This window comes from Anguilla rostrata, chromosome 9, assembly GCF_018555375.3.
Source record: "Anguilla rostrata isolate EN2019 chromosome 9, ASM1855537v3, whole genome shotgun sequence".
Taxonomy (NCBI): domain Eukaryota; kingdom Metazoa; phylum Chordata; class Actinopteri; order Anguilliformes; family Anguillidae; genus Anguilla; species Anguilla rostrata.
In genome coordinates, this window is record NC_057941.1 from 44,152,496 (window position 1) to 44,180,443 (window position 27,948).

At 54.3% G+C, this 27,948-nt stretch overlaps 1 protein-coding gene across 1 annotated transcript in view; it reads left to right on the forward strand.

The window, feature by feature from the left end:
- Positions 1–27,948, forward strand: part of auts2a (activator of transcription and developmental regulator AUTS2 a) — a 554,127-nt gene that overhangs the window by 509,808 nt on the left and 16,371 nt on the right. Inside the window, 4 exon segments of the mRNA XM_064352323.1 lie at positions 2,132–2,180; positions 24,926–25,288; positions 25,291–25,420; positions 26,600–26,853. Coding sequence (XP_064208393.1) covers positions 2,132–2,180; positions 24,926–25,288; positions 25,291–25,420; positions 26,600–26,853 — 796 coding nt within the window.

Sequence of the window (27,948 nt, forward strand, 5' to 3'; positions counted from 1 at the left end):
GGGTGAAGTCAGGTAGAATCAGGAAGTGGGCGGAGCCTGCAGCGGGGAGGACCTCAGAAATGAATGGCTCAATGAATGAGTGTTTCTGTTGAGCGCGGAGCCGAGGAAAAAAGGCACAAGTGCGACTGGCCAGGGATGTGCGAGCAGCCACCAGACGCTAACCCGCTTCGAGAGAAAACAGGAGCAAAAACATTTCTGGGTTTTACTTCATTTTTATTTTTTTGATTTTGTCCTCGAATCCGGCTGCAGGAGACATTGTTCACCCTGTTGGATTTCAGGACCGTAGAAACACAGGCTGTGGTGAGAAGCACGAGGGAGAGAAGCAGAGCTTTTGCCTTGCATGGATGGTTTCTGCCGCTTATTGAATTGCGTGCCGCTTCGCGTCTGCGAAAGGGAGAGCGCTTATTTGGTTCCAGACGGGCTGCAGAACCCGAGGCTTTCTGACGTCCCCGCGCGCGAGGATCTGTGTCGGTGGAGCGAAGCAGAGAGAGCGGGCGGCTTTTGAAAAGCAAAGCGTTTATTCTGCGAGAAAGATAAATCATTGTGAAATCGATCAATTTCAATCCTTGGGCTCCCGCGAGACGGGAGTGTGTGGTTGTATGTGCGTGCGTGTGTGCTGGAAAGGATCCCGCGACTTATCCGCGCTGTTGCCGCGGTTGCTGGCGCGACACATGGCTGTCTTTGTCCGAGCCGCACATTAGCCTCGCGCTCCCCCCTCCCTCCCGTCTCCGTCTCTGTCGGATCCTCCTGGAAAGCCTGCTCCTCGCATGGTTGTCATCAATTTAAACGGAGTGGAATTCACCGCCTGTCTGTGGATTACATTGTTTGACGACCAGAATGTGAAGCCAGGCCATATTTGCAGAAGCTGAAAGCGGTTTTCTTGCCTTGTTGTTTTTCCTCCGTGCCAGCGCGGCCACATCAGAGGTATGCCAGTCCATTTCCTCATGCTTCTGCGTTAGGGCGCTTTCCAAATTACTCACTTTTGCAGTGCAGCAGTGCCAACACCTTCATCTCTTCCCCCATCTTCAGCACAATAGAAACAGTCTCCCGTTTTTGTGTTATTATTTTTCTTTAGATATTTCAAAAAGGGACTGTGTTTGCTTCTAGATTTGAAATGGTATTTTTCTACCAATGTATTCTCATCCTTCTAGAATCTCTACATTTTTGGTAATGCTTCAGGATGTATTAAGTCACACGCTATTATTTGTGCATTTGTCTGTATTTCCTTTTATACCGTTTTGTTCAGCCCGGGAAGCTCATCCAGAATAGGTTGGTTATAGGATGTGTTGCCTTTTCTTAAACCAGGTAAAGTTTTGCAGCTACTGGTGAGGAAAATAAATCGCTTTTCGGGCATCGGCAAATGTGTTGAGTGGGCACACGGCTAGCTGAAATGATTATGACCTTTGTACCGCAATAATATGGATGATTGTTTAAACTGAAGCCCTGGGAAGAGCACTTCCCGTGTTGAGAACGCATTTCTCAGTTTGATTAAAGTGTTGTATTGCTGCTATTTGCCGAAGGTGTGAAATGAAAGTAATAATGTTTGAGCATGTCCAGTGGCCTTAAGATGAGTTCTGTTGATGATTTCTGTTCATACTAGGCACTAGTATTCTGAACAATAAGCGCTCAACTGTTGTACAACTCGATATTACCAAAATAGAATTTAGCGTTATCTTCCTAAGAAAATATACTGGAAGTATGTTGCCGCAATGATGGTACTGGAGTATTTTTTATTTTAACATAAGCTCAGTTTTGAACCGTTCCACACCAGCATAGCTACACTAAAGTCATTTTATTATAAAGGTTGCTTGTTATGTTAAGATTCTTAGTTTTTACTTAAATTGGCTAGTGTGTCTTTACTACTGTGTTGTCACTAAAGAAGGATTTCATTATGCAAACACCGTGTTCAATTTTGTAACAAATGTTAGTACTGTAAAGTAGCATGCTAATATGTTTTACAGGATTCAAGGCAGGAATTATTAATTTTGTATGGTTCAACAGTGCCATCAAGTGGCAGGTAGTGGAAAGAGCCTTGCTTTGCTTTTATCCTCTCAGCAAGGTTGGTGTGCCTTTGAAGATGAAAATACTTGATGGAGAAGGGAGGAAACTGACGTTTATTTCTGTGTTTCAGGGTTCCGATGCCAACTCAGAGAAGCTCTTCAGCACTGTTACTAATAAAGGTATGAAACATTTTACATTCAAATAAGCTGTGTTGGGTATGAGATCGCGTGTCTTAAAAAGCAAAAATAAATATACAATTTCAGGTTTGTAAAAAGCCCCGTTTTCTCCCAGTCGCTCCTTGTAAAGAAGAACAACGCTGGAAAGTCCCGGTTGTTAGCAGTTTTTGTTTTTGTGTTGGACGTGAGATTTTTATGTGCGCCGTCACGGAGCTCTTTGGTTCAGACTGCGAGAAAGCGTTCTTTTTTGTATGAAATTGCCGGCGCCGCGAAGCAACGACGTGTTACCGCGTTTCTGCTTTCATTAGGGAGTGTTGCACATGTGTGAAATATCAATCTGTGTTCATTCACTCTGCACAGGACTGAAAATCCATTTCTTTTTGCTCTATTAAGTGGAACAGTATCGGGTGTAATTCTGTGGATGATAAATGCACGTTAGCTACATTCACGTGTGAACTGAATTTGATGCGGCGTGAAATGCTTAAACAGGAATGTTGTGGTAAGTGCAAACAAAAGAAAACGGCTTTTAAAATATGTCTGAGTAATAATACAGCAATAAAAATAAAGTACAGTGTTAATTTGAGTAGGCTATCTGATTCCGGCTTGCGACATACGCTTTCTGCAGATGTCTTTATATGGGGTGTGTTAACACGGACAGAATACGAGGCGGCCGAAATAATTCGGTTGGAAGGAGCAAGGGCCGGGACATCTGTTTATGAGCCGTTGGCCTACGCCACATGTGACTGCATTGTTATGTCACTAATTTGGTGTTAAAAGCCTTGGAATTTGAGCGTTCTCATCTCTTTTTTGCGCCCGGGACCGAATAATGGAGGCCATCTCGGTGAATCGGCATTCCTGGGTAATGGTCGGTTTCTAGGGTGAAGGTCCTCGCGGGGGTGAGAACCCAGGGGCCTGATTGATGCAGACAAGGCCCTGTGCCTCTCTTCTAGGGGGGGTGGCGGGGCTCAAACACATTTCCCACATTCTCATCTTTGTTTACTTACAGAGTTTGATTTGTGGCGTCCATCGGGCGCTGAATAGCTGTGCTTGACAGAAAGCCTTTCTTCGGGGAACACTTTTTTTGTGGTGATTTAGTTCCCTTGAAAGGATTAAGCCTCCTTTGTTCGGCCTAAATCAACACAGGACTCCTTTTTATATATGAAAAGCCCTGCTTGGGAAACAGTACACAAATAAGCTTTTCCTTGGTCGATGGAGGGTTACTCCTTTGCCCTCTATTTCCATTTAAATGTCTTCCTTTCTTTTTTCCTCCTCCAAGATCCCTTCTTTCTGCCTTATGCTAATTAGCATGGGTGACCCGAATAGCTTGTCGGAGATTCGGCCTAAATCCAGGTGCACAGAACTTGTCCCATTGGTATTTATATTGGGGGGGTGGTGGTGGGGGGGGTGCTTTGTGCCACAGGAGAAAGTACAGGGGTAGTTTTGTTAAAAGGGATTACTGCTCTGGTTTTTCTCCTCGGGAAAAAACAACTTGAAAGGAGGCCGGGTTGTGTGAAGATAAATGTCAATATTTGCCGCGAGCCAGGTGGAGGGGTTTACACATTTGTTTTGTGCTCTGGGTATTTTTGTGTTGGTACACACGAAATGTTTATTGGGGCGTTTCATTCAGCTCGGCCTGTAAGGCAAATGTCACGGCGAGGGGGGGAAAGGAAAGGTCAAGCAACTGCCAAAAAACGGGGACTTTGACTCCGGCTTCCGAGTGGAGGGAAAAAATGTATCACAGCTGCTAATGTGGGCAGACCTCTTTGGGCTGGTGGAGAAAGACTAACGCGAGTTCTCGGGTTTACGTTGAAAGATTTATGAGTATTTTTATAGAAAAGAGTTTTTTTTTTTTTTAAAAGAAAGATGAAGTGTAAATATTAAATGAGATTATCCTTAATCACGTACGTCAAAGAAATTATTCTACTTATAGGAGGAGGGAAAAAGATACATATTTCATAGAAAATAGTCACGTACAATGCATAATGTGACGCACTTAATTCTGTGTTAACTGGGTGTGTTTTATTAAACGTGAGCTACTTTAGAGATAAAAACGAATGTTCCTCATTAATGAATAATTTTTCATCTGTTGTAAAAACGAGTCCTTCGTCATCTGCCTCACATTGTAGCATTTAGCCTATCTTATGTCCTTTTATAATTTTAACATAAATTCAGTTCTCTGCAGACTGCAAGCCAATCTCTGTCCAAAGATACTGGATTCTATCTCAACCCATTTTATGCTTCTTTAAATCTGACCGCAGTTAATCTAATCTTTACAGTAATTTATTTCTGCAGCATGCGCTGTGTAAAACAGACCACTTCTGCTTGCCTTTTGGCTTCAGTTTATTAATAGCAATATTTTGGAAATGCGTATTGCATTTTATTTATTTATTTATTTATTTTTTGCGATTTTAGTGTTGCTGGGTTTGCTGATGAGAAGCATATATTCTATTGGCCTTTATTCTGGCTTTCTGGTGTGCGCTGTGGCTCTTCGCCAGTACACCTGATTCGGCTGCTGCAGAGGAGCCCTACATAGTAATTACTGTCATTACAGTACTTATTGTTGTAGCGAGTTGACTGATTGCTAACCGCCTCCATCTTGTTTGCAAAGAAATCCGACCACTTTGGGGTTTTCTTTTTCTTCTTCTTTTTTTCTTTAGCAGTGATTTGTTTCTTCCCTCTCTCTCTCTCTCTCTCCCTTTCTCACCCCCCCACCTCCCCTCTCGTGTGTCACCCAGGCCTGGAGCGCTCGGTAATAGACGCTGTGCATAATTGTGTGTTGTGTTCATTTCACACGGCCTTGCTTTCACTCTGTCTGGATCCAATTCGCTCAGTTACCGCTCCAATTAACTTAGAATTATTAAACGTTAACGGTAATTGCTGGCTCTGTCGAAGTGCCCACAGATGTCAACCGTGAGTTTTTTTTTTTTTTTCCCTACTTCTTTTTTTTTTTTTTTTTTTAACCTAATCGCTCGACGAAATGGAGAAAGTTCAACAAACATCAATTAACGGGGGCGATCGGTGCGTGTTGGCGGAGAGCTTGTTATCGTCCGTGGGCTGATTCAATTTATTTCATCTAAAACAGGAAGGCGAATGTGGCGGCCTAGATAAGATAAGAGGCTGTTTTAGAGGGAGTCGTCCTGGCTGCAGGGCTGCAGCGCACTGGCCCCAGTAATGGCAACAGTTCATTGTCAACAGATGGCCCGGCTTCACTAATAGCTATCAAATGATGATATAGCCATTCCCCAAGCACCATCTTTCACCAGCTCTCTCTCTCTCTCTCTCACTCTCTCTCTGCGATGATGTCATCCACTAAAATAGCCATGCATCTTCAGTGACAGGGAGTCTTAAGTGTATCAGAGATGCATTTATTTGAAAAGCATCCTCGTTTATTTGTTAAAGCGTCTTAAGACGATCCCGGCGCTACTCGAGAGCAATAAAAACACGATGGGAGCAGGTCAACGGTGGAAAATTTCAGCTGGATTCTCAGATGCTATTCCAATCTCCTGCATTCCACGTAGCTAAAACGTGCACAACACAGAAACAAGCTCGCAGATGTTTTCTGTTTTTTCTAATTTTTTACTACATGCCTCCTGTTGAAGTAGACTACTTACATGGCGATTAGATAGCGGCGATTGCATGTGAAAAAGAAGGGGGGGGGGGGGAGAATTCCTGAGAGGGCTATATTCCGGTGGGTGACGCAGGCTGAAGTGCACCCAGCGGTAGTGAGACACCCCCGCCCCGCCCCCACCCCCCTCCAAGTGCACCCATCGTGGGCAGATTGAGTAACGCACTCTGCGAAAGGTGCAATTTGCAGCGGCAGTGGGTGACATTGTTTAAAAGGGAGGGGAGGGGAGGGGAGGGGGGGGGGGACGGGGTGGAGGTGGGGGGCTGTTGTGAACTTTCGGCAGATAGCGCGATGAAGAGCCCCCAGATTGTTTTCAAGAGCTCTTTGGGAGCACACAATGGCCCGTGAGTGCATTAGCTTCTCGATGGCAATTAGGCACGGGAGCGGCGTCTGTCCTCGGATTCAGGAAACGAGGGAGGGGGGGCGGGTGGGTGGGGGGGGGTGCTCAATCTAATCCTCACAGTGAATTTGAAAAAGTTGCGCTCAGATCGTTTTAAGGTCACAGCACAGTCCATGCCCTCCTGTTATTATTATCTTTTTTTTTAATATACCTTGATTGCTGTTTGTTTAGGAAAATTTGTGGTCTCTAAAGACCTTAACCAGATTATTGTTGCAGAATTACTGAACCGTTAATGAGCAGCCTTTGCGCTGAGTAGAGGGCGGTGGCCAGTGGAAACAGGCTGAGCACGCTTCTCCCTGAAGGAGCGGAGGTTACTCCCAAAAGCCTTCCCCTGCTCTCCCCTGACCCCCCGGGATTAGCAGGGGTCACAGCCCCAGACCACACAACCCCGCCACCGTCACCGAAGACCTTCGGCTTCAACGCGCCCCCTCCAGCCGCGGTGATTGAGCTGGCCGAGGCGGCCATTTTGTTTCCGTGGAAGAAGCGCGGGAGGTGGGGAGGGAGGGAGGGCTGTGTGGCCCAGTGGAGGGAGGAGATTTTCACTCAAAACCACCGCGGCGAGAGGCAGTATTTCACAGCTGCGAGGGGGGGGGGCCGTGCCAGGGGTGCCTCATCTCTGACTCTGGCAGACAGAGGTTAACAAATCGAGGGCTTTCGGCCGGGTGATTTAGGGCAGGAACGGGCAGGCGGAGTCTGCCACCCACACGGACCGGCTCCCCTACCAGGCCGGTCTGCCGGGATGCAGTTAGCGATACAGACCGCCGTTTCTTCTTGGAGAAGTCCTGGTTTAAGCGAGATGTGAAGCAGGAATGCGTTTTTTTTTATGTTGCCAACTGGGCTAGGTCCCCTTTGGGGTTTTAAGTCTTTGGCCTGTTTTTTATTTTTTAAACGGGAGTCCATTTGGCGCTGGTGTCCTCTTATTCCTCTCCGATACGTACAGAGTGGAGTCGCAGGAGGACCACGGGTTCCTAATCAAAGCCCAGGGTTTGAGAGATGACCGCGCAGAAAAGTAAACCCGTACTTCACTGTGCGGTATTTTTTTTGTTACTACGAGCAGGGCTGGCGGGGGTTGTGCAGACGCCCAGATATCGCCCGTACCGCGCTAAATCCAGGACCGCCTGGATCCTGTCTCCCAAATTGAACCTCGCTCTCCAAACAAAACAAAACCGAGAAAAAAAAAAAGAGAAACGTTTGCTGGGGAGATAAAGCGGAAGCTTTTATCCTCCTCGTTCCTGCGCAGCTTTCGAGAGAGAGCCTTGGCGGTTTCTCTCGGACGCGCTGGGGATTAGCGCGGCGGATGAGGCCCTTGGCCGTCCGCTCTCTCCCCCCCACCCCCGGCTCCGGGATCTCCCAGTCAGCCGCACCAGCTGCGAGATAACAGGCCTTCCCCTCCACGCTAGCGCGGATAGCAGCGCTTAAAGCTCAGTCTGCGTCCAGCCAAACCTACGCTTGTAACAACCGGGGTTTTATACAAGGGGGTATTCGAACAGATAAGGGGGGGTTGGCTAAATTTATTTAAACCGAAGAGGCGAGGCCGGGTCTCGAGACCCTAACTTTGTCGCGAAGAGACGTTTGGTTCTCGCGAGCGCTTCGTAAAATGTTGTCACGTTCTATAAATAGGGCTTCGCCGAAGCTGACAGAATCTGTTTCGCGTACTGAGCAGAGAAGTCTGTAAACACTTAAGGGCTATTACGGCTGTTGCAATAACTACTTACAACGCGGTAATTCGAGTTCTGCGTTATTTTTTCTTCTTTTAGTCCTTTCTTGGAAATTTTTCTTGCGTATAGTCAGTATCGATCGCCTTTCCAAAACATTTGTTTCTCGGCAGTGAGCTTCTTTGGGGCTGCTTAACGTGACCGTGAGCAGATTCCTGAGCTCGCAGACGCTGGCTGCGCGGTGAAGAACTGCGGGTTTGATCGTGAGCGGGACGGACAGGAAGCGCGAGGAGCGCGTTTCCTGTACGGCGAGGCGAGGCCGGAGTCGTGTTTTTTGGAGTCGGCGCTGGCGGTTCGCCTGCCACTCACCCGCGGGTGATTGACAGCCCCCCGCCGCTCGGCGAGGCAGGGCTGTCACTCGGCGGAATAACGAGAGCCCCCCCCCCGCCGCCGTCTGGGGCCCCAACATCAATTAGCCCCCCCCCCGATGATCCGGCTGATGATCCGCCGCCACGCCGGGCGCAGAGAGGCTGCTGCCGTGTGACTGTCTCAGGGAGAGAGAGAGAGAGAGAGAGAGAGAGAGAGAGACTGCTCCCCTTCCCCTGCTCCCCTCCACACACACACACACATGTACACTCACACACATACACACACTCACACACCCACACACACACACACACACACACACCACACACACATACATCAACCACTCACTACACACATCCACCACCACACACCCATCATACTAACCCAACCTCAACTCCTCAACTAACCCCCATCCAACGCCTCACACTCACACCTTACTTTATCCTCACGAAGGCCGTGGCCCCGGTTGTCGGGGCGACGGACGGAGCGCTCCCCGCGCCTGACTGACAGGCCGGCGGTGACCGCGGGGGCTCGTTAGGGCCCGTCTCCGGCACCGGGCCAGACACACCTCGGCGGTCCCGCCCGCCGCACCGCCCTCTGACTGACAGCCCAATAATTGGACAAAACAAACCCCAGCCACACGGCCGTTACCAAGGCCACCGAAGGAGGCGCTGGGTAGTGATTGGGTAGTGTCTGTTTGTGTCTGTTTGTGTGTCTGTGTGCTTGTGTGAGAGTTAGTAAGTGTGTGCATGTGTGTGAGAGTTAGTAAGTGTGTGCATGTGTGTGAGAGTTAGTAAGTGTGCGCATGTGTGTGAGAGTTAGTAAGTGTGTGCATGTGTGTATGTATGTCTATGTGCGTGAGCGTGTGTGGGTGTGCGAGAGAGTGCGTGTGAGTGTGTGTGTGTACGTGTGCTTGTGAGCGAGTGTGTGCCTGTACGTGGTGTGCGTGTGTGTGTGCGTGCGTGTGCGTGTTTGTTTACGGTCCAGGGCCGGGGTGAAATCTCCCCTTTCTAAAATCTGGGCTCAGGCGGACAGGGTTACCTCCCTGTGCTGTTATCCCCCCTCCCTACCCCCCCCGCCCCAGATCTCATTAGGTAAGCGCTGAAAGCACCATAGTGATGGTGGAAAGTGGAATATGCACACAGCTGCTCTACAGTAGGGTACTGCACACTGCTTCATCGTTACCGTGGTTAAACGTATACAACTATGTTTTTGTTTTTGTACAAGGTATTAGTGGAAAAGAGCGAGTACTGTCTGTGGTGCATGTCATGCAGCCGTCAGTCTGAATTGACTCAGTGGCGACAGACATGCTGGACGCTGTTCTGGAAACATTCCCACCCTCCTGTCAATAGCTTGGATTTGGGCTGTTGATTGAATCATTGATCAGGGATTCTGGGTAATTGGAGCCTTAAAGAGGGGCCTCACGGCTTTTGGACGTGTTTGGAGTGCGATTAAGAGCCTCTGGCGTAGCTGGCGATAATTGAAGAGCCGCGCCATTTGGGCGGGGGGGGGGGGGGACTTTTATTTTGACGGCAGGATTTCCTTCAGACGGAAACGGTTTCCTGTTGGAAATTGCTTTTTAACGACGGCGGTATTGAGATAACCCCCGAAACGAGCGGCGTAAAAGCGCGGGTGGAGAGAGCCGCGGGGCCGCGGGGCGGGCGAAGGGAGTCGGGGGGGGGGGGGGGGGGGGGCGGGGCGGGTTAGCGGAGATCGGGACTGGAGCCGGGGCTCCTGCCTGCTGAAGAGGCCGTTCGGATACTGACTGACAGGCGGGTAACCTGAGAGCGCCGCGGAGGGAGAGCGCGAGGAAGCACAGCGGCCCTAATGGACCGGGGGGGGACGGGGGGGGCGGGGGGGCGTAAGAGAAGGAGAGGTGGCATGATCCAGGCCTGCTGGTAGAAAAGCATGTGGAGAGCTTGGGTGGGATCCATCCAAACCCCCCACCGCCCCCCCACCCCCCTTTCCGCAGCCCCGTTCCCAGAGGGTTACTTATTCCAGCTCCTCAAAGCGTAAACATTGAACTTTCAGATGACAGAACCAAGAAAGGGGGGAAAAAAAGCAGTGAAATGCAGCTGGTGAGCTGGCTGGTTTTCTAAACAAGCCCGGACTGATTAAACAATGGCTTACCGCTCCCCCAGGAGCTGGGGGGGGGGGAGTCAGGCTTTCTCTACCAGCGCTTTCTTGTAAATATGCAACACCAAAATAAACACCCTTCGACCCTGAGGGGGAGATTAGAGTCACCCCTTTTCCTGATCCGGAGCAGGACCCCAGCAGGAGCTGCCAAGGCCCCCTGCTCTCCGAAGGTAAGACACATAAATAAATGTATTTTCAATAAGCCATTCCAAATCCCCGGCGGCCTGACCGCCTGACCTTCGAATATTGCTCGCTTAAGTAATTGAAGCGGCCGTTCGGACGGGCGAGTCCGATTTCTCCGGCTCGAGACGCGCGGGACGTAAGCCTCGAGCTTCGGGGCCGAGCAGAGCGAACCGCGCAGGACGGGGATCTCGGCTCGGAGGGCAGAAAGGGCCTCGTTTTTTTCGTTCGCCTGGTGTCACACCGCCCCCTGCTGGCCGTGCCCGGTCGCGCAAGGACATCTGAGGATAAGGCCCAGAGGAGGCGGTGGATAATGGGAGCTGGTTATGTATATGGGAGAGAGAGAGAGAGAGAGAGAGAGAGAGCGAGAGCACGCTCGAGCGTTTGTATAAACAAGGGCTAATCAACTGTGAAATGTTCCGTTTTTTTTTTTTTTTTTTTTTTTTTTCCGTCGTCGGGCAAATTGGTTCAAGATTTGAGACCCGCCCGGCGGTTCCCCGAGCCATCTGAGCCCGCACCGGCCCGGCGGGATCCCCGCCATCTGCTAAAGATTAGGCGGCTCCGAGCGGGGAAGCTCATTCGATTTGGGGTTTTTGAAGTCTGGCGTATTCCGTGTCACGAATAAGATTTTGTACAAACAGTGACACGTAAAACCAGACATTTTAGAAGGCCCCCTTTCAGCTCCCCCTGGCAGGCGAGTGCGTAAGGAAAGCAAACAGCCTCAGGGCCAGCGGGGCGGGTGGAAGTCAGTCTGAGGCCTTTTAAGTGCGCCCGGGCCTCCGAGGTGGGGGGGGCTGGGGGGGGCGAGCGGAGCGCATCCCAAACGGCTGGGGTTGATGTATTAATCCCCTGTCCCGCACCGACAGAAGCGTGGATGTTTGAGCTGACGCCCTCCCACCACCCCTCCTCCCCCCCCCCGCCCCCGGAGCAGGAAACGGAGCACAGTGGGCGCATTGTTCCAGCCGAAACCCGACCCCGTCCCGCCGCCGCCCCGGGGGTGGGGGGGGGGGTGGTGTGGGGTTGCCTCGGACCGGTTCTGTTGAGAGAGCGGCGAGGCAGCTGACCGTTTAGGAGCTCTCTCTCTCTCCCTCTCTCTCTCTCTCTCTCTCTCTCTCTCCTCTCTCACTCTCTCCCTCTCTCTCTCTCTCTCCTCTCTCTCTCTCTCCCTCTCTCTCTCTCTCTCTCTCTCTCTCTCTCCTCTCTCTGTCTCTCTCCCTCTCCCTCTCTCTCTCTCTCTCTCTCCCTCCTCTCTCTCTCTCTCTCTCTCCCTCTCCCTCTCTCTCTCTCGGCGCAGTTCAAACAAACAGTGGGCCGCCCCAGGGAGGACTGCCCCCCCCACCCCGCCCCGGCCCCCCTGCCGTACCCCAGCCAGCGATCACTCAGCCGGCCCTCAGTGCTAACGGGGGCGAGCCCCTCTCTAATTTGCTGTGTTATGTTTAAGGGGGCCTGCTTGTTAAGTGGAGGAGCTGCCCGGGTCACGGGGGGGGGGGCGGTGGGGTGTGGGGGGTGCACGGGGGGCAAAGGGGCCCAGCCCACATGTTTCCCTGACGACCTCCACACAGCGGATTGTTTTACCGCCATTTCAGCACCCCTCCCCCCCCACACACACAGGAGGCCCTGGTTAGCTCCTGAGAGCCCCAGAGGCTCGCAGTGTCCCACAGACATTAACAGCCTCCAGTCTGCTCAGCTCAATCGCTCCAGCTCATGTCTGCTAATCCCCCCAGACAGAAACCTGACCGCAGAGTAATGAAAGAGAACCAGCCCCCCCCCCCCACCCCCCCCGGCCCTACTCCCCCCACCCCAGCCCCCCCCCCTCCCCCCCCCAACCGCCACTCTCAGCCAAGCCGTGTTCATCTGAGACGGGCCGAGCTCTCGCCCTGTCACTTCACTCAGATCTCTTGTTTATCTCGCCCCATTGTCTCGAAATCCCTCCCCTCTGATTTCATCACCGTCCCGTCGGTCCCGAGCTCGTCCACGCCGCCGCCGCCGCCCCCGCCGCCGCTCTCCAGGTTTCTGTTGTCAGACGCGTCGCGCCGTTATTAGAAGGCGATGGAGGAGGAAGTGATGTTGTAAGTGGCCGCGTGCTGGCGTGACTCCGGGTGCGGGCCGATGAAAGAGGGGCGGGAGATTTAGGATCTCTACGGCACTCCACCGCCGAGCGGTCACGCGTCACTCTGCAGAGAGCTCTCGTTTTAGGACGACTCTTTTGTTTCCTTTTTCTCATCGTTCACGTTGAAGCCATTTTTCTCTGAAGAGTTTCCTTTAAACTCCCTGAAGACGGGGCGGGACAGGACCGGGGGGGACGGGACAGAACGGGGCCTCTCTAGACTCTTCTCCTTTTTTTTTTTTTTTGGAGAATGATCCCAAGGAGCTAAAATCAGACTGCACCAATGTGTCAGCTCAAGCTGCCACTCTTTCTGATTGCAGAGTCAATTACACACACCTCCCGGCGGGGCGGGGGGGTGGGGGGGGGCTGCTGGGGTCTGGGAGGAAGGGAGGGAGCGAGGGACAGAAGGAGGAGTGAGAGACAGACAGAGAGAGAGAGAGAGAGAGAGGAGAGAGAGAGAGACAGAGAGAGAGAGAGAGAGAGAGAGCTCCAGGCTGCGGGAAGCTTTCGTTTAGGGAGCGTTACCTGACACCGCTAGGCGCGGCTAGCGGAGGACCCTGCCCCCGGCGCGGGCTTCGCGCGTCTCAGTCTGGAGGCTAGGAGCAGGCGGCCACCGCGCAGGACACCCGCCCGCTCCCCTGTTAGCGACGCGCGTCGATCGACCGATAGGCCCCCCAACCCCCGCCCCCCTCGGACCGCGCGCCGCGGCTCGCTGAGTTAGCCGCTGGGGCTGGATGGAGGAAGCGCTGTCGCTGCTCGACAGCCGTGGACTTCTGACGTGCGGCAGAACAAAGCGAGCGTGTGCGGTAGCAGGTGGAGGAGTTGACAGGTAGGGTGTGTGTGTGTGTGTGCTTGCAGTCTTTTTTAAATCAGGAGTTGTTATTTGTCACGTCTCATCTGGCTGCGAACGCGGACTGAGATTTGTAATGTAATTAGCAGTGCGCGTCGTTTATTAGAAAGGATACTTTTTTTTTTTCATTGGAAACTTTTCTGAAGCAAGGTAGGGATTTGGAATAGTTGCAGACTGAACAGCGCGAAATAATAACGGCGTTCGGCATCAGCCAGACATCCCTGCGTGTTCCGGACCGTTCTCAGATTCAGCGGCGAGCGTCCTGCTGGTACAGCGTCCTACAGGAGGGGAACGGGCCAGTTTCTGTGGGATTTAAACTTTCAGTCCGCCTAATCCACAGCTAACGGGACGCCCTCTGTGTGTCCAGCGTCCCCCCCCCCCCATCCTCCCTCCTCCCACGGCCCTATTCACAGCTGTTTTCTCAGCCCGGGGGTGCGTGGGGGAGGGGGGGGGGGCACAGGCCAGTCATATTTCTGAAAGGCAGTCTCTGCTCGCTGAGGCGCAGTGCCGGTTCTGGGCTGGGCTCGGGTTTCAGTCCGGGATTACGATATTGTTTCAGCTGTTTCGCAGACACGTTACGGGGAGCGGGGGGCGGGGGGGCGGGGGGGGGCGAGCCGCAGTGCATCGTGGGACACCGTTTCTGCAAGCGTCGCTTTCCTTTCCCGTGCTGGTCACAGAGATCCTCCTCTCTCTCCCTCTCTCTCTCTCTCTCTCTCTGACTCCCTCTCTCTGTCTGCCTCCCTTTCTCCCTCTCTCCCTTACTCTCCCTTTCTCTCTCTCTCTATCTCTCTCTCTCTCTCTCTCGCCCCGGCGGGGCTTAAAGCCTGATTGACTATCACCCGCCAACTGTGACAACAGGAATGCGGGAGGATTACCAGAGTAAACCGCAGCACCGATATTTCTGATCTAAAGATTACCTGAAGTTCCAGGGGCTTATTTAGAGACTTCCCGACTCACGCTCATTCAGTCCCCCCCCTCCCCCACTCCCCCCCCCCCCCGCAGCCCTTCCTCGCCCCCTGATGAAGAGCTCTCCCTGGCACGCTGACAAGGACAAAATTTTAAGCAACACGAGTATTTAACCTCCAGCTAATCTGGTCTTTGTCAGAATGGAAGGATTAGGCCATTAAATTCGGCGTGCCTGCTGGGGGGGGGGGGGTACGGCATTAATGGGCTGATGAATGACAGAACCTGCTGGGGGAAGGTGAACCGGCGACTGACACCGGAGCGCGTATCCCGCCGCCAGACTGACAGCTCCCGAGATTAGCTTTCAACCGCCTCTCTCTCTCTCCTCTCTCTCTCTCTCTCTCTCTCTCTCTCTCTTTCCCTCTCACTCTCTCTCTCCCTCTCTCTCTCTCTCTCTTTCCCTCTCACACTCTCTCTCTCCCTCTCCCTCTCTCCCTCTCTCTCTTTCTCTCTCTCTCCCCCTCTCTCTCTCTCTCTCTCCCTCTCTCCCTCTCTCTCTCCCTCTCTCACTCTCTCTCTCTCTCCCTCTCTCTCTCTCTCTCTCCAGAGCGTCGAGTGACACCACATTGCGCAAGGCCTCTTAAAACCCCGACCTCGCGGTTTGGCAAACGCCGTGCCGACATTGGACGCCGCTGCCCACCTCCCGTTTTTACATTTTTTTTATTGCTTTGTTTTTGATCCAAGTTTCGGCGGTTTTTAGAGGCCTGTGTTTTAACGGCCTTTTGCTCATCTCGAGTGAGGCCCGTTAATCTTTTACTGGGTTTTAAAGGTGTTTCTGGACGTACTTGGCGCAATGCTACATTCCGCTGCGTTAATGGTCAGCTTTAGTGCAGGAGGTCGAGTCTCCTTGAGTCAGGAAGCTGAACCTGCTACCCGTTTGTAGGGCCGCTGTACATGACTCTGCTGTGCTCCCATTTTAGGAGAATTTGCTCCTGAAAATTATGTATGTGCTGGAAAAATACTTTAGGAGCACATCTACTAATTGGGCTGCATTATTGGGCTCCTACGTTTTTCATCTTGGGGGCACATGTGCTCTCTGGAAAAATGTGAACGCAGAGCCCTGCTGTAATGCCAGCCTGCCCCCCCCCCCCGCCCTCATACCTGTCAGCGCCACCTGCAGGGATCCGACAGGGCCGGGGCAGCTGTGCCAGGGCCCCCGTCAGCCCCCCTGTCAGCGCCTTCTTCTGTTTCAGCCCTCCGCCCGTCCCCTGGCCCTCTGGGATATATAAAGATTTGTTCTCCAAAGGGCGAACACTGTCTTCACCAGCGGGGAGGATATGTACCCCCGTCCCCCCGGTAGCCCAGGTATGGCCGCAATGCCGGTCAGAGGCCGCAGCGAACGCCCCCCAAAATCCCGCCTCTGGCCCCCCTGCGCGCTGGTCATGTGACACGCCCAGAGCCCCCTGGTGCTCGCGGCTCCTCTCTCAGGCCTAAGCATTTGGTGTTTAGATGCTGCGTCGGGTGGGATGTGAGGGGGAGGCGGGGCCTGGTCAATGGGAAGCGGGGCCTAGCCAAAGGGGGCAGGGCCTAGTCAAGGGGAGGTGGGGTCTAGCCAAAGGGGGCAGGTCCTAGTCAAGGGGAGGTGGGGTCTACCCAAAGGGGGCAGGGCCTAGTCAAGGGTAGGCGGGGCCTACTCAAAGGCTGGGCGGAGCCTAGCCAACAGGTGTAAGAGCGTTGGCTGGGGAGGCGGGGCCTGGCCAAGATGCTGCAGGAAGTCATTACCAGTCATCAGACTCGGGCTGGAGCGGCAGCCAGCGGAGCGCGGTGGATAATGGTGTCATTAAGATGTCTGTGCATGCACATTTAAGCCCCAGCTTTTCCAGCAGTTCCTGTGATTAACAAGTGGAGAAGAAAGAGAGAGAGGAGAGAATCAACTCAAAAGGGATGGGATGAAAAGAATGAAGCGTTTTGAGAATCCGCATGGTAGCTCATTACCGGAGCCGTTATTGGCTCTCCGCGCGGCTGCGCTCGCTACGGTTACAAAGCCCTCGCCGCGCGTCAGACCTGGCGCAGCGAGCCCAGAGCCGTCTGAAGCTACGCCGTCTGCAAAAGAGAAGAAAAAGAAGCCGCTTAGAGAAACGTTCTCTGTGTTTATTGTCGCAATTAGGGGGAGATCGCTGGCTTCTGAGCAGGGATAACGGGGCTGGAGGCCACCTGCGGGCCCGCCGCTCCGGCTTTTAAGTCCTCCGGGGTCCTCCCCGAGCTTCCCAGCGTTCCCATCTGACGGCGAGGCGTCCCAGACGATGCCCAGCGGGCCGCTGCACGTCTGCCGCTCGCTCGCTCCTGCGTTAAGCTTGCACGGGGCGACGTTTTTTTCTTCCATTTTTGTTTTTACCTAAAAAGGAAAACTATTAGGCGTCATGCTACCCCAGCAGGGGGGTAGTGTTTTCAGAACAGCAGTCTCAGCCCCCCCCCCCCCCCCCCCCCACACTGGTTTATATTTCTGTTTAGCATTCATCAGGGGGGCTAATGAAAATAAACACCCCGAGCGAGGTGCGGAATGGTGGGTGGGGTTACAGACGCTCCAATTTTCACAGGGTGGGGGGGGGGGAATTGCAAGACCGGCGTCATGATCTTCACCCAGTGACCTTCAGTCCCGCTCGCCAGCCGCACTGCTGGGAACACGCGTGTAACGTGTGTAAAGTATGTAACGTGTTTAGCGTGTAGCGTTTAGGAGCTCTGCCTTCACCGCCGCGCTGCTGAAGGAATCTCCTGCTCTGATTCCTGTTAATTGCGATGGGATTTGCAGTCGGGCTTTTGACTGAGCTCTACAGACCAAAGTCAAGTGCGCATTTGATATTCTCTTTAGGACTGAGATTTTTCCTTCAGACCTGACAATTTTCAGTGATACAGGTTGAAATCCAACATGTGCACTTACATGAATTATGAATTTTGTTCTGTATATTGGTGAAAGTGTGAGTTTTTTTAGCTGTCAGTAAGCTGCAGGAATTTGACGTTTGTCTGAAGAGTTAAAGAATTTCAAATGAAGCAGCTGGTCAGATGAAGTTGCGGTGTGTGGCGAAGTAACCTTCATTAGAAATGATGAAATCCTTCACTGCCGCCCTTGGGGCAGTAGCTAAGATGGGTTACTGGGGCAAAAGTCGCAAAAGTAGCTCAGGAGTGGGGCGGGTCCCACTGAGACAAAGGCCCCGCCCACTCCCGGTTGCCGTGGCACCGGCGGTGCGCATGCCGTTCCCACCCGGGGGGGGGGGTAAGGACCGTGGGGAGCGCTTTTAAGCATCCCTGTCCCATTGGGGGCTCTGCCGGAGGACATGGGGCTTCACGGGACCCCCAAAGCACCGCTTCTGAGAGAAGGGGACCCCGCCGGGACCCTCGCCATGGGGCCCCTGAACACCACCCGCCACGGGGGGCCCTCAACACCGCCCGCCAAGGGACCTCATCAGCCTCCCACTAATACAAGCACAGGGGCCTGCTGTCTGTCCCAGAGAGAGAGAGACTGAGAGTGAGAGGGATAGAGAAAGAGAGTGGAGAAACAGAGATAGAGAAAGAGAGAGAGATGAAGAGAGAGTGGGAGGAAGGGAGGGATAGAGAGAGGGAGGAGGGGTAGACAGCTGTAACGAGAGAGAGGCATAGAGAAAGGGGTAGAGAGAAAAATGGAGGGTGGGATGAGAGAGAAAAAGAGAGATAGTGATAGAGGGAGAGAGAGATAGAGAGAAAAAGAGAGATAGTAATAGAGGGGCAGAGGGACGGATAGAGAGAGGGAGGGACTCGGGAGTGATAGAGATGCAGGGATAGAGAGATAAACAGAGGGAGGGATAGAGAGGGAGGGAGAGAGGGAGTGATAGAGATGGAGAGAGAGAGGATAGAGAGCTGTAATTCCACAGGCCTAGCGGGATTACCCCGGGAGACAGAGCCGCGTCCTCTCCCTCTCCGCGGCGTCTCTCAGGAGAGGCTCCCCCTCCCGGAACAACACGCCCAGGAGAGAGAAGGTGTTTGTCTCTCCGCAGAGCACTCGGCAGGCTTCAGCTGCGCAGGCCGAGCCGAACGCAGGAGAGCTCGCTGAACGCGGGTCCCAGCGGAGGGGTTACTCCAGCGCCCCCGGCCGGCGGGCCGAGCGACGCTGCCGCGTACGGGCCTGCGCCAGCGCATGGCGGCCCCGGGGGTCTCCGCGCACAGACGCTGTGTTGGATATAAACGCATCTCGCTAAAATGGCGGCCCCAGAGTTTCGTTCTCGCAAAAAAAAATTAACGCGTTCCTGGCTAAAAGGGAGCGCTCCATGTGATCATGGTTTCGTCCATGACTCGACCTTCTGTTACGGGAGGCGGTGTAGCATGATGGCTAAGGAGCTGGTCTCGTAACCGAAAGGTCGCAGGTTCGACTCCCCGGTAGGGCACTGCTGTTGTACCCTTGAGCAAAGGTGCTTAACCTGCATCGTTCCAGAGTATATCCAGCTGTATAACTGGATACAATGTCGCTCTGGATAAGAGCGTCTGCTAAATGCCTGTAATGTAATGTAATATTAAACATTGTTGCCAAAAAAAAAGAATGCGTAGCTTGAATGTAGTAATTACCGGTACCCTTTTTTTTTTTGGGGTTTGACGCACATTCGACGGTAAAGGAGTTTCCAGACCCCCGCCGCAGCGAGTTCTGATTATAATGAATGTTTACAGGGGCTGACACATGCACAACGGAACGCCTTTCAGCAGGGCGAAGCGTGAGTTTGACTGCGTGTGTATTTTCATTGATTTGACTTGAACAAACTGCGGGTCCTTCCTGAATTTATTTGTACGTTTCTGGGGAGAGGGGGGGGGAGGAAGGAGTTGGGGTTGGAGCAGGGGAGTTTGGGGGGGGGGGGGTGGGGGTGAGGTTCCTGTACGGTTTCTGAAACAACGCAGCCATTGTGCGCGCGTGTAATTGCGGGGAGGTGGGTAGTAGAACCGAAAAAAGGAGGGGAAAGCTCACGGCGACGTCTGGACAAGACGAGGTCTTTCCTCCCGACTCCCAGCCCCGCGTGCAGCCCGCACTGGGGACGCGGCGTTGGGAAACCCGGACGCGCGGCCCGCAACGCGAACGAGGTGACGGCGGTTTTCGGTGAAGCGGAGCAGGGGGAAGGGGAATCCCCTTAGCGGGTCGCCAGGAAGTCTGCCACGCGGAAAACGCGGAATTCCGCTTTGCCAGATCGGAGGCAGCGGTGGCTGCGGTTATCAGCAGTCCAGGAGGCGGTTTGTTTTTGGGGCTTTTTTTTTTTTTTTTGTGGACACAGCAGCGCACGTTTGCCAGGTGCGTTGCCGGGGGAGCGTAGCTGGGGCGCCAGAAATGTTACCGTGTTGTTGCATCACCCACAGAAGGCTTCACCGGGGTTGCTGACGAGGGCATTTTGGGCTTTGCCTCGCCCCCCTCCCCCCCCCCCGCCCCCCCGCCACTTTGCTACTAAGCAGGTTTCACCTCACCACCTGCTCCTAACAGCCCTTCAACAGGTGCCAGACGGCCCGCCAGCGCATTCCTCACCCGTGGGAAAGGGGGAAGTCGGCAAACAGCGCAAGGTCACCACCAGTAACTGTGTTTCTCTGAAGGGTTAACACTGGGCTGCGTAATTCCGGTTCTCCTTCGAATTTTCATTTCTGTGACTCGATACACTCTCAGAACGACACGTCATTTTTTTAAACGCGTCTGGTTAAGGATGGCACACTTTGTTACTTTCAAACATTCTGTGGTAAAAAAAATCTCCCTTTGTAGTACATAAATTGTGTATTCGTAACACAAAAGTAGTAACTCTGACACACAATGTGTTGACAGTAAGAGAAAAGCGGTAACACAGTAGGTGTGTCAGATATGAACACGTCCTTGTGTTTATGTTGGTGGAATATGAATGGGGATTTTTATGGGCGGCCATGTTGTGCTTGGTCTCTGCAGTGCCCTCAGCGCATTAGAAGCTGCTCAGGCCCCTGTATGACAGTCGAGGAGGCGAAGGGGGACGATATTTACTGTGACACCTCTCCCCTTCTCAGGAAGGCTTAGCGTCAGGCGGAGTCCGGGGGCCGCGGCTAACGCGGACGAGCGTCCGAGTGTCAGGACGAGCCGGGGTGTCAGAGCCCCCCCGCTGCATGCTGGGAGCTTTGACGCTAAGCGAGCGGGGCGGCCCCGCCCTCCGAGGCGTTTGCGTCGTCCCCGCCGGGCTGGGGGGGGGGCCTCTCGCTCCCGCTCGCGTTAGCGGACGTCCCCGCGCGCGGCGCTCGGGGGAGAATAAGAAGAGGGGGAGGACAAACGGAGAGGACGGGGGAAGAGGAGGACGGCCGGACTGGTCTGGCCCGTATCTTCGGGCCCTGGCGCCTTCCTGCGCGTTTGTTTTGGGGGCTGGCCTTAACCCCCCCTGCCTCCGTGAGCGCTGGCGCGGTTCGGAGCTGTCCTGCCCAGGGTAATTTAGGAGGTATGGAGGTGCACGTCTGGGTGCTATTTCGGGGCCCCCCCCCTCGGCCTCAGACAGGCCGGAGTTTTGGGATCGCCCGGAGGTCTCCTCCCCATAAATCTGTCGGCCTGTCTCCAGGGGCGAGGGGAAGGCTTCTGCGGGCGGAGCCGTAAGGGGGGGGGGGGATGGGGGGGCTCCGGAATCTTGCGGTAAAAGGCCGCCGTGAGCGAGCTTATGACCCCCAAGAGCTCCGTTTGGATCTCAGCTGTAAACACCCCCCTTTACCCCAACGGACCTCAGAACCCCAGGCCACAGTAAGACTCTCTGCTCTTACCAAAATGGCTCCTTTACCTTTATTTAGCATTAACACGTGCATGTGAGAACCTGAAGGCCTGCTGCTTTCCTTATGCCCCCTTGTTTGGTTCAGTGTGATTATTCACTAAACCCTTCCCTGTTTCCTCACTGAAGGACCATATCTGTGCGATTTAAACGCAGATATGCTATGCTTTAGCATGTGTGTCGGTGGGAGCGTGTGCACTATTGTGTGTGCTTTAGCATGTGTGTTGGCTGGGAGCGTGTTTGTCTGGGTTTCTTTTGTGGTGTGAATAACAGCCCCAGGATCAGTGTTCCGAATCAGTTATTGTGTGTTCCCTTTTTATTTTTTGTTTTATTTTTAGCAATGCTTCTGTTCCAGACACTGTAAATTTCCCAATTATCCAGTTCCTCACATCTACACAGGGAGATATACTGAACACAAGGTGATACGACATTTGCAGGAAATTTTAAAACACACTGTGGGCCATCTTAGGTTCCTTACACAAATGTTGTTACCTCATTATGGTTATTGTATGAACTCATTATGCCTGGTTTACTGCATACTGATATAGCCAAGCTCATGATAATTATGAAATTTAGTTTATGCTGTTGTTTCATAGCTAGTTTACTTTGTGTTTGCCTTTGAAGACGATGGAGTTTCTGTGAGGAAATTGGTGCTTTTTTATGAGTGTATGGCAGAAGCTCCATTAAGAGCATTTAGTTTGTATCAAATGGGATTAATAATCTTCTTACTGCCGGCGGAGCAGAGCCGAGCTGTGATTGGCCAGCGAAGCAGAGCCAGGCTGCGATTGGCCGGTAGAGCAGAACCAGGCTGCGATTGGCTGGTAGAGCAGAACCAGGCTGCGATTGGCCGGTAGAGCAGAGCCAGGCTGTGATTGGCCAGGCAGAGCAGAGCCCGGCTGTGATTGGCCGGCGGAGCAGAGCCTGGCAGTGATTGGCCAGGCAGAGCAGAGTCCGGCTGTGATTGGCCGGGTCCAGCAGGGCCCCTCGCTGCATAGTTGCTAACCGCATGCATCCCCAGAGCTCTCGCTCCGAGCTCCAGTGGCTCTCCTCTCTCATTCTGCCACAATGGCACTTCTGAGATTCTAATACCCCTGTTAGCTTTAGCCCGGGATCACCCCTGGATAATGGGCTCTTCTCTCCCTCACTCCCCCCCCGGGTTGTCCCCGCACACGGGGGGTTTATAATTGGTTTTCTTTAGACGCGGCCCGCGCTGACCCCCCTCTCAGGCACCTGATCCTGTAAATCCCCTCCCTTTCACCGAAAAATTCTCCTTTCTCCAGCAGTGTCCTCTGTGAAGCCCGCAACTTCATTTTAATATACACAATGTCCACCTCCTGCCTTGTTTTTCTGTCCCCCCCCCCCCTCCTCTTCTCAACCCCCTTTCTCCATCTTGCATGAAAGCAGCAGGACTCTTTTCTTTTAAACAGAAGGGGAGCTGCATATATTTGTTTCCTGGGATCAAGAAGACTGACAAATGAACTCTCGGGGGAAGTGAATTACAGATCTCCTGCATTTGGCGGGCCCCAGAGTCTTCATTACGGGAAGAATAGACTTCATTTTTTTACCCATGTTAGCACATTCAGGAAACAACCTTGGGGACCGGGCTGAGGAAATGCAGGGGGGAAACCAGAACCTCTTCCATCTATTACGTCCTGGATGCCTTCCATAAAAAGTCTGGGCAGGGAATGATGCGTTTGCGCGTGGCGGGGATTCGTCCTGTTTGCGTCTGCCGCGGGACTACTGCGGGTCGTCGTGGAAACCCCTGGACTTTAGGCGGGAAAAACGTGCTGGGCAGAACAGTCATAGAGCAGACTTGTTGTTGTGTCACAAAATGGCTGCACTGGGCACAATGTTCTGTCTGCCCGAAAGAGAAGTCGACCCGTCTCGTTTTCCCAAACTTAAACGCTCCGCGCGTTCCCTCACGGTCTCTGAGACCGGAACGTTCCGTCCACTTCAGCGAACGCGTTTCGCCGTGCGATGTTAACGTATCTTTCTCCTGTTTTTCCTCTGTGTCTCGTGGTCACCACTGATCTCCAGAAGGGAAAAAAAGCAGCGACACGCCTCGTTTCTAAGGAGGGTTTAACTCTATCGATTTTCCATCGACGCGCGACGCACTCTGGCCTGGAGACAGCGGGCCTGAGACGGAGAGCTCATTGTTAGGCGACGTGCACAACAGATGTTTGATGGAGCGACAGCCCCGCGGGAGAGAGGGGGAGGGGGGTGGGGGGGGGGGGGGGGGGGCATTGATCCCAGTCCTCCGCCGTCGCCATGACCCCCGATGATCGCATCACGCGCGCCCGCCGTCTTACCGCCGGAGGACTTAAGCCCTGAAAAGCGGGACCAGTTTGTCGTCCCGCGTTCGGTCTTCGGCTGGGAGCTCAGTGGACCCCCCCCCCCCATCCCGGGGGAGGGCACAGGAGGAACCCCCCCCCCCCCCCCCCGGCGGGGCTTACCGATCCGTAATGGAAGCCGTAAAGGCGCTCTCACCGTGGAGGCGGCGCTCGCCGGGGGAATCGGACCAATCAGCCGCCCCGCTCAGAGGAGCTTTAGCTGCTTAGCGGTGTGCGCCCGCCAGGCTTCGGGAGAGAAAACGCAGTTAATTACGGGTTATATGCGCTGTCGTTTCCCATGAGCCTCCGCTCTTCACCGCGCGCGCTCAGCTCTGGGACCTCGCCCGTGCATGTATTAGTGGGGGCTGCTGAGCCTTAACGCACACACAAAAAAAGCTAAACCCCTTTTTTTTTTTAAAACAATTTAAAAAAATTTAAACGTTTTTATTTTTTTAAAGCGGCGCGTAACGGGTGATTGTGTTAGCACCGGGCGCTGGATCACCGTCACGTTCGTCTGTCCTTGTATCGCGTCTGCGTGAGCGGCCTGAAGAGCTGTTAGCACTAATATTGGCGAAGGGATTACAGTAAACACCGCCGCCGCGGCGCGCGCGTAATTCATCTGGAGCCGTTTAGTGCCAAGTCCTCAGCTGGGTCGCTCCCAACAATAAATCTGCGTGGATGTTTTTTTTTTTGTTCTTCCCCCCCCCCCTCCTCGATCTGTCGTTGCTCTGGGAGACGTTGTTATGGCAGCTGGCGCGCAGCTCGATGTCCTCGTCCAAGCCGAGGTCGCCGCCGCCGCCGCCGCCGATTTAGCCGGGTCAGCTGGTCCCCGTCCCAAAACGGCTGAGAGGAACTTATCCTGCCAACTGGGCCCCCAGACCCGCTACCGGGACAGTGACGCCGTGGCTATAACCTGCCACGGTTAAGATGGCGGCTGTGGGTGAGGGTTTGGGAGGGGGGGTGGGGGTCGTTGTCCTCACACACAGGTGTTGGTGCGGGGAGCCCCCTCTCCTGGGGAGGGAGGAGAGGTTAAATGAGCCAGATGCTGTGTGCCGTCCCTGTCCCCCCCCGGAGGAGTGGGAGGGGCCTGTGTGATGTCACAAAGGGCTGCCTGTCAGCTCCGCGCTGGTGTCTGCGAGCGGGAGGGAGGGGGGGGGCTGCTGCCGCAAATGAGCATGTCAGCTAGCCCAATTACCAGTCACCCTCTCAGTCCGACTCTCGGCTGTATTTGAGTCATTTCTGCATTGAGTGTCAAAATGTCCGCAAAGTGACACTGTCGAGCTTATTTTTCTTCCATTTATACGAGAGCTGTGAAACCGGAGCTGTGTGTAAGTCCTGGCCTGTGGCTGAACAGGTGTGAGAGGTGTCTGTGGCCTCACCTGGTGGTTCTAACGTGCCCCCCCCTTCTCTTTTCTGCCCCCCCCTCCAGTTCCGGATTTCAGCGTTGACGCGCTCGCCCCAAATGACAGCCAAGAAGCACGAGGCCTGGGCGTCCCCAAAGTGTCGGGCCTAGAGCGCAGCCAGGAGCGGAGCAAGGAGAGCGCCAAGGACCCCCCCCAGCCGGCGTCCGGCCCGCCCAAGCACCCGGCCCCGGAGGCCCCGCCCCCGACCGCGCCCCCTCCCCCCAGCCCGGCCCGGGCGCCCCGAGCGGAGCCCGCCCCGCCGTCGCGGTCCCCCGCCGCCCCGCCCCGACCGCTGGGCCCCGAGGCCCCGCAGGCGGCCCCGCCCCGGCCCCGAGCCCCGCCCCAGCAGCCTGAGCCCCCGTCCCACCCCCGACCCCCTCCCACCCCCAACCCCACCCGCACCCGCCCTCTCCCGCCCTCCCGGCCAATCACAGCCAGCCTGGGCAGCTCCGCCCTCCGTCCCGCTGCCTCCCCAGGCCTCTGTCTTCTTACGGCAGCAACCACAGCCTCAACTGCATAAGGTGAGTACTGAGCAGCTGCCCATTCACCCTTAACCTTCCTGTGGAAGCATAGCTTTACTAGGGCAGTTAGCTGTACATGTGAACTCCTGTTGTGAGGGTTATCTCCTAAGCATGTATTTTGTACTAGCTATGCTACTGCCGCTATGTACGTAAGTATACAGTGGCACAGGCATACAGTGTAGTTTGTGCTGAATTACCTGTTGGCAGTCAGGTCAGTAAAGACTCCCAATGTATCCACAGCTATATCCCACAAGCCTTTAATCATGTGTTACGCGTGTAAGGTTTCATCGCTAAGCATTGTTCATTTCACGTAGCGCTGCATTGCCTGTGGGGCGGGGGGAATCTACATTTGCATTTTGTTGACGTTCTGTTGCCGAGCGACGTAACTGTTTCTCCGCACCAGCTGAGAAACAAGCGTCTTCAGTTGATTAACTTTCAGCACTTTCGTCTGTTTGCGTTTGTTTCCTCCAGTCACAGGGGCTCGTATGTCGTACGTACAGCTGAGCCCCGTGCTAGTGCCGCCATCTTGAAACATTCTGCATGAACTTCCTCCCTGGGATTTCCCCGCTCTGTGTAAAATTTCCATCTCTCACGCGCAAACGTGCTCGTTCAGCGAACGCCCCCCCCTCCCCACCCCCAGCCCGAATGGCTGCTGTTGACTGTGAATAATAACGGGACAGCTGGGAAAGACGTTAGCGCAAATGAGCTTTTGGGGTTTAGCGCGTCAGACGCCGAAACGCCGGCCGCCATCTCTGGGGGAGACGGCCCACGCGCGAGGCGGACAGAGCCAGGCTATCTGCCGCCAACTCCCCCCTCCCCACACATCCCTCCGCCCCCTCCCCACACCCCCCCGTCTCAGAGACGCTAATTTGGAGCAAAGTGCTAAGACGGCTATTTCACACTGGAAATTTGCGTTTGTCTCTGGCGACCGGTCGCTAGGGGCTGTTGGCGGAAACCGCGGCTCTGGGGACCCCGCCCGCCAGGCGCGGCGTTAGTCTGCGAGACGGACGGGGTGTTGTAGCTGCCCGGGTCGTCACGGTAACGGCGAGTTCCCGCTCAGATGCCAGGGCAGCGGGCTTGGAGGCTAGCTTCAGGGGCACCCCCAAAACGGTGGTGTCTCCTCAGGGGCGCCCCCAAACTGGCCCGGACCCTCACCCGTCCCGTCTTCTGTCTCCACAGCAGCAGCCGGAGCAGCACCCCGGGCAAGCCGCACGGCCCTCAGCAGCCCCCGCACCTGCCCCAGCACCCGCCCGGCTCGGCCTTCCCCCTCCCCCTCCCCACCCAGACCGCGGCCCACAGCTTCCCGCCGGCCCCGCTGCAGTCCTCCCCGCACCCCAATATGTTCGCGCCTCCGGCGGCCTTGCCTCCACCTCCACCGCTCACCTCAAGCACTCTGCCGGTCCCCGGACACCCTGCAGGAGGTCCTTACTCAGGTACGTCCCCCCGCCGTCCGCCCGCCCCCTCCCCCATCCGTCCCCAGTGACACACGGCAGCCGACCTCCCTATAAATCCAGCAAATAACTCAGCCGTCAATCACCCGGCAGTGCTGACAGGCCCCGCCCCTGCGGAACCCGGGGCTGAGAAGGCAGTGTGACATCACAGAGGGATTAGGAGATAATTTATTAAAGGAAGATCTCTCAGAGGCAATTGTCCTTCAGCGCCCCGCGCTCCGGGGGGAATGCGTTTGGAAGGGGACGCGTGTCCTCGCCTGGTCTGGTGTTTGTGCCAAGTTCCAAACTGGAGGGTCCTCGCAAGGGTGGTTAAAAAAAACAAAAAGGGGGCGGCTCACGTGTGCTGTGGGCTAAGAGCAGCTGTGTTAGCGCCGGCTCCTGTTGTCGTCGTTCCAGTCGGAACGAGGCGTCTGGTACACGCTGTTTGGGCTCCCGGGCCTAAGTTACAGCTTCGGTGTGTGAAGAATCGAAAGCCCCCCCATCGTAAAAGGCAGACTCAGGGCCGAGCGGGGACTGAATGCACTCTATGCGCCCTGGATCTGTCTGTTATTGTTTTATAGGCTGTGCTCATGTGTCCATGCACAGTTGTAAATGCTTGCATGTATGTGTGTGTGTGTGTGTGTGTGTGTGTGTGAATGCTATGTCTGCGTGTATGTGTGCCCGGCTTACATAAGTCACTCTGGATACACAGCTAAATGTTCAGTGTTATATCAACTCATATACGTATGGTCCTACTCTGGTCCCTATTGGACTCGTATGTACTGTGTTAAGAGTTGAATTAACACTGGAAGTTTTGCTGTGTAATAGTGTTGACTGAGTGTAAACGTGTGCCTGTATAGGATCCTGTGTGTGTGTACATGTTTCTGTGTGTGAGCGTGTCTGTGTGTGTGTACATGTTTCTGTGTGTGAGCGTGTCTGTGTGTGTGTACATGTTTCTGTGTGTGAGCGTGTCTGTGTGTGTGTACATGTTTCTGTGTGTGAGCGTGTCTGTGTGTGTGTACATGTTTCTGTGTGTGAGCGTGTCTGTGGTGTGACAGTTTCTGTGTGTGAGCTGTCTGTGTGTGTGTACATGTTTCT